The sequence below is a fragment of the Phascolarctos cinereus genome, unplaced genomic scaffold, assembly GCF_003287225.1.
Source record: "Phascolarctos cinereus isolate Bilbo 61053 unplaced genomic scaffold, phaCin_HiC Scaffold_726;HRSCAF=1367, whole genome shotgun sequence".
Lineage (NCBI taxonomy): Eukaryota > Metazoa > Chordata > Mammalia > Diprotodontia > Phascolarctidae > Phascolarctos > Phascolarctos cinereus.
This window is the reverse complement of record NW_027556098.1, coordinates 356855600-356862166: the sequence shown is the minus strand read 5'-3', so window position 1 is coordinate 356862166 and position 6567 is coordinate 356855600. Positions and strand designations below refer to the sequence as shown.

The 6567-nt window shown below is 39.2% G+C and overlaps 1 protein-coding gene across 11 annotated transcripts in view; it reads right to left on the bottom strand.

Annotated features, from left to right (window-relative positions):
* Positions 1 to 4007: 4007 nt before the first annotated feature.
* ZMYM4 (zinc finger MYM-type containing 4) overlaps positions 4008 to 6567 on the bottom strand; it is a 130693-nt gene continuing 128133 nt past the window's right edge. For all 11 annotated transcript variants that reach the window (XM_020983698.2, XM_020983704.2, XM_020983700.2 and 8 more), the window contains one exon: positions 4008 to 6545. In XM_020983698.2, the coding sequence (XP_020839357.1) occupies positions 6338 to 6545 (208 nt within the window). In that variant the 3' untranslated portion in view covers positions 4008 to 6337. The remainder of the gene's footprint in view (positions 6546 to 6567) is intronic.

Below are 6567 nucleotides of genomic sequence, written 5' to 3'. Positions count from 1 at the left end.
ACTCTCCTGCTGCCTTAGGGTGAGACCCTCCCAGCTTGTGGTCATGTTATATACTCCCTCTCTTTATCCAAGCCTGGTATTGATAATGGACTCCAAGAACTTTTCCACCACACAGGTCTGAATAGAAATACCCTCTCCTACATATGGCACCAATTAGCTGTCCTCAACCAAGCCCATTTGTAGGGTATATAATCTCGCCCATGTACCCCAACTTTAAGGCTGTTCCCTCCCCAACACGTCTCCCTCACCCTCCAGCTGGGGTTTCTCATGTGTAGGGACAAACCTCTGCCATATGGTACACATGTATATACTCTGTCTGTCTATTTGCTCATATAACAATTAAACTTGTGATATCATTTCCTGAGTACTAATTTTCTAGAAATCCTCAGCACAGGTATTTGCTTTTACCTGAGGCATACGGCCAAATAAAGCAATAGGCATTTAATAAATGCCAGTCAACAAACATTTATTTAGTGTTTTCACTGTTAATTGCTGGGGATATAAAGACAGGCAAAGAATTTCTGCACTTCTGATGGAGGAAGGGGAGACACAACACACAAGTTAACTAGGTACAAATGATATATACGGAGTAGGTGTACGGTAATTTGGGAGACAAAGGCACTAGTATCTGGGGCATCAAGAAAAGCGGGATTTGAGCTGAGTCTCACGGGAATCAAAGAAGCTAAGAGGTGAGGCAGAAGAGCCCAAATATTCCAGGGATGTGGGATAATCTTCAAGAAAACGTGCACCATTCAAGGACTCGATATGCTGCTTCCTGGAAACGGAAATGACTTTTCCAACAATCATTCTGAATTCCCAGAGACAAGCAGGCTTAGTTGTCCATTAGGAGAACGGATATGTGGCTTTTCAAATTTCTAGGTGGCTCCTGGTGACTTGACTCGAGTTTCCGGGGAAAGCTTCCAGTATGAATGTATCTTCAGATACATGCCAATGCGTCTAAGCAATGAATTCACTGAACACAGAGTCACACAACTGTCTTCTCCTACTTCCAGGCAAGTCCAAAAAATAGCACATTTGCTGTGAAGAGATCTGACTCCTGTGGGACACATTTCTTCAGCTCTGGATACTAGGTCTGGAGTCTCCTAAAGGGGATTATAAAGAGCTTTGGGGAACTATCTTTCACATTCTTCATTATGTGTATCCTGTAGAGACACCCCCCCAAAAAAAAAAGAAAACCCCCAAACATTTCTGGCTCAGTTATTTCAGGAATCTTGGGCAAGGTAGACATGGATGTTTAAAGGCAGTAAGCCATGCCAAACCTGGGAATCAATAACAAAAAAACTGTTTTCCTCAGTAAATGGGTTATAGAAGATGCCTGCAGAATCAAAGGGGTGAAGGAAGAAAGGCAAGTTTTATTACCACTTTCCTTGGCTCCCTTTATGGCTTCATGGCAGGCAGACCAAAAGCATGGAATTGTTTACCACCCATTATGCCCATGGGTCAGTCTAACCCCACTCTCTTCTTCAGCGCATTCCCTCATATGCCCTGTGCAATGTAGTTCGGTTCAAGAACACAACTAATCTTGAGCATGTGAGCCAACTTTGAGATTCACACTATACAGCTAGAATAAACAGCATGTATAGTCTCACATTACTGAACTACCTTTGCATAAATATCTAACAGTCACTCCTAGGAATGCCACCACCTTTTCTTCTCAATCTTAAAGACCCCTCCTCTAAGTGGTAAAACCCTTGTGGACACTTTTATTCCTAGTCTCCCCAAATTTTCATCCCAAGATAAGAGGCTGGTAACTGCCTCTGAAGTACAAGGACAACCAAGTGGAGTCATTTCTTGTGTTGATCCAATGTCTACTCTCTTTGGTTTATGGATTTGCCAACTTAGGCAATGACCCCGTGGCTCTACCTATTAAGAAATGTGTCTGTTCTTTCAGTTTGGGGCACTTATCCTCTTATTTCAACCTCCTAAACTGGGTAACCCCCTTCCTCAATAATGATCTTGACAGCCTATCTCCAGCAGCAGCAGCAGCAGCAAGGATCACTGTGGTTCTTTCTCCCAAGCCAATATAATAGAGTACAGAGTATACTCCTATGACTGAGAAAATCCCACAACTGTTTTCTATAGTGTATTATTCTTTCTCAAATTTAAGGTATTTTGGACCATTTATTTTATTTTACTGATGTCCATCTTTCTACCACCTGGTCTGGGGTCATTTCTCAACCCAATTATCATCATCATCATCATCATCATCATCATCATCATCATCATCATCATCATTTTTTGATGTTTGGGGAAGGCGAAGCGGCAAGAGGAAGTGAAAGGCATGCATTTTTTCTTTCGTTACATAACAGGTTGTATTACAATGTCATCTTTGTTTTTTAAGGCAATAGTAAAACTATTCCCTAAGTCAACAATTTTACAAATAAATACATTCATAAATATTAAAGATTTATTCAGAATCTCAGTAAGAGCTGTGGAAGCTCCTACAGGTCATTGGCTTTTTGCACCTAACACATACTCATCAGTGACGCCAAAGCACAGAACATAGTACTATAGATAGTTAAATCTGTTTTCTCAACAGCTTCTTCTAAGGCTGCTAGTTAAAATGAACAAATATACTTTTTACGGTCTTCTGGACTGGGTTGAAGGGTTTGCTAGGAGCACTAGAGGCTCTCTCTACAAGAATGCTCCTCATTTTACAGTTGAGGAAATTGAAGCTAAGTAAGGTTAAGTGACTGCTTGCTCAGGGTCACACAGTTACCAAGAGATGGGATTCAAACTCAGGTCTCTCGATTCCAAATCTCGCACTCTTTTTACTATACCACTTTGCTGTAATCCAGGCAAATAAATTATGTGCTAGCTTGTAGCTGACTGTAGTACTACATACGGGCAACTCATTCTAAATATCTGATACCATAAACCAGTAGAACCTTTAAAGTAGGAAGCTAATATTTGATAGAAACCAATAATGAACTGAAGAAATTTCTATGACATAATATACATCAGTGGTGTCAAACTGTAAACACTAAAATCACACCTAAGGATCTTTGCGGCCATATATTGACTTAGAAAACCACATACACATTTTTTTTTTAATTAATGTATCAACACAGGAAATACATTTCAGTCTGATTTGGGCCACATGCGGGAGGGTGGTGGGTCATATATGGCCTGTGAGTTTGACGATTCTGATGTACATCATGTTACAGAAGAAAAGAGTCAAAGGGATGGATTGAATAGATGCCTAAAGGGGGATTTCTAGAATATCATTAAAAAAAAAAAGGTGGGGGAATACAATGAGTTTTCAGCTAAATCTATTGTGCTACTGTTTCCCTGCCATGGTCCTATCTCTAAATTTGTAATGAAAGTCAAGGAAAGCATGATTTACTTAACAGAAATTAATTTTGCTTTGAACTTTCCTGAAAATATATGAAGGAAAATCTATTTAGGGTAAATAAATTATTTATGAACTAAAGTTGCACGAAGACTACGAAGACTGCCAGCACTTCAGAAAAACGTCAGCTGGTCTTCCAAAAGAACACCTTATGTTGTCTACACTCTTGACTTTAGGAAGTTTTCATGCTTAACTCCAAGCAGGTTTGGAATTTGTAAGTCACACAACTTAAAATCCAGACCTGTAATTTCACTGGTGGACTGCTCTCTTGCTATGAAAAAACATCTGCCTCTAATACAGATCCACAATTCCTCTCTTTCTTGAATTGCCCGAGACACTAAAAAGTAAAGTGTCTTGTTCATGATCAAAAGGTCTAGAACTGAGATATTTCTGATTTTGAGGTTAACCTTCTCTCTACTAAAACTACTGGCGGGAAAAATATTTAAAAGACTTTTCAATGAGATAATGGATGCTTACCTGCCTGAATAAAAATAATGTTTTCTGGAAGCAAGTAAATCAGGTCGAATTTTTTCCCTGTAATTTTAAAATATGCTGAGACATACCAACAGGACCTAAGGGGAAAAAAGCCAAAGTTTTTTCCAAGATGGAAAAAAAGAATAACTCACCCATCATATACAAATATACTATTTTATTCTAGGGGAATATTTCTGTGGCTTTTGTCAAGGGAAAACCCAGAAGTTTTTTTTTGTTTTGCTTTTTAAATGAGTGACTAGGTGTTTCTCTTTTCTCCCTGGGGGGAAAAGAGCCCATTTCACATAATTTTAATGAAATAAAAAACAAAAACCCAAACAACTAGGCACACAAACGTTAACGGCTATACTTATGAGTAATGATCAAGAATTAATTATCAATATTTTCTCCTAGGCATTAGATCAGGGTTCTGGGCCACTTTGCAGACTTACATGAACCTGAAATCCTGGGATCTCATACAATCAATCATACATTATCCAGGTAATGGTAGTTCTCAAGTTAAAAGATATAGATTTTGTTTGTTTCTGGTTACTTTATAACAATTCATCCACTACATTCTCTATGCGTATTTTTTACACCACTACAGGTAGAAGGGCAAGTGTCTCAGTGTTTCTCCACACACTGTCATGTTCTTAGCATGGGGACCATTATGCCAGGAAAGATTTAGATGCTTTATTAGGTAATATCTGACAGTCAGATTTTTATCCCTCCACTTCAAACAAGCACTTGAAATAGGCAAGTTCTATAGTCAGAAATGACAAACACAGATGGATGTGATCATACAGAATTGGGGCAGATTTACTTTTTTCACACAGTTCTTGGTATTAAAAATACATCCGTGAAATCTGTTACAGGCAAGAGGGACAAAACGACTAGGTACACAATGTCAAAAGGCTACTTTCTGATTTTTATTGTAGTTAAATGACCTTTAGTTACTGTTTTAAAACAAACAAAAAAAAAAGCACGGACCTTCTGTTCCCACCCACCCCCTCCCACCTTTCAAAAAGGGGAAATCTTGAAAATTCTTTTCAAGGCTGTTAAAATTTCTGAGAGGCTCTGACATTTCTATCATAGGGCCCAATTCAATCTTAAAGAAGGTGAGTGGCCATCATAACAACCTTTAGCTAAATCTTTTCTAAGAGAGAGAAATTCATATACCCAATGCTCCCATGACTTACAACTCTAAGATTACTGAGTAGCTAGCATCTGAAACACTGCTGAGCTAGGACCTGGATGTGGACACCTAAAACAGAATGCTTTTTTACTCCCTAGAAAGTCTCACTTTTAGGAATATAGTAGCTACAAGTTCTTCTAAACGCTTTAGCTGGAAACATACTAGGTACTTTTCTACCTTGGTTCTCATAGCCTGAGTAATACTGTGTCTTTATTTAATCACACATGAGTTTGCCAAAAGGAGGGAAGAAAAAGGGACCATTTGTTTTGAAATGACAAGGGCCTCTGGAACCTGGCACAGAAGACAAGCCAAAAGAAAGAACTGGGAATTGGGACGGGAAAGAAGTGGAAAGAGAAGCTGCCATTTTGAAAAAAAAAAACCAAAAAAAAAAAAAACAACAACAACGAAATGGGGGACCTCTATTTTCTGTGTACCACAGTACTTAGGAGATAGTGGTATCAGATTATAAAGGGCAGCAGAACCCTCAGAAGGGTATTTAGTGGATTTTTCTAAACATTCCAAGATCCTCGGGTTTTAACATGTGCTCCACAGATTCCCACTGTCTACAACCAGAGCTCCCTCACTTCAGCCATGGCCTATACCCATAGCTGTGACAGATTCGGGAAACAAAGAGGGATATCACTATGACAACAGCAGTGAAGGCATTTCCTGCCTACATGAGGGACCGCAGCAGAAGCACTGAAGACTGGCATCCTTCACCAACTTAAATGAGCGTGGCAAACAAAAACAAGACCACCTTTATCCTCTACTCCTTGGAAAAAAAGAAGCTAGGTGTTTAAGGTCCTTGAATCTGGGCCCCACATACCTCATTTAGTATCTGTCATGAAATTTCTATGGGTTTCTTCCCTGACTAATGCAGGGCTTGCCCTATAGTAGTCAACAGCAGCCAAAATTTCACGCCAAAGTCACAGTAACGTGACCTACCTCTCTAAGGTATATGTTTACTATGGTAGAGTTTTATACAACATTTTCCTTAAAAATATTTCACAATTTGTTATTCCCAAACAAAATAAGATAATGCACCACTCAGAAGTAGGTTAGTTCATTCTTTAGTTGTTTAAGAACTCTATCAACGCCAAAGGATGTCATCTCTTTCAGCTTGCTTCCTTCGATTCCAGTTTGTACATCCCCCGTGGTTCACAAGATGCCTTTTTCCTTTATTTTATAACCAAGTCAAGAGGACTTGGCTTATCTGATACACACCGTTTTCTGAAGGCTGGATGCATTCACAGTTTGGTGCTTACAAATGTGTATGAAAATAAAATCCCACTTCAGTTTTAATCTGATAACTCAACATCAGAGTCTTCGGATTTGACTTTGGCAAGTTCTTCATGTACTTCCCTCACCATGAGAATACGTGTTAACATGGTGTCCAAGGTCCCAGGGTCTATTGGGAATGTGGAATACCACATGGGGCTATTGGGTACACAGGAGCGCTCAGGCTGAAGATAAAATACATCACTTCTCTGCTTCACGCTTTCAGAACTATCCACAGAAAGAAGAGAAA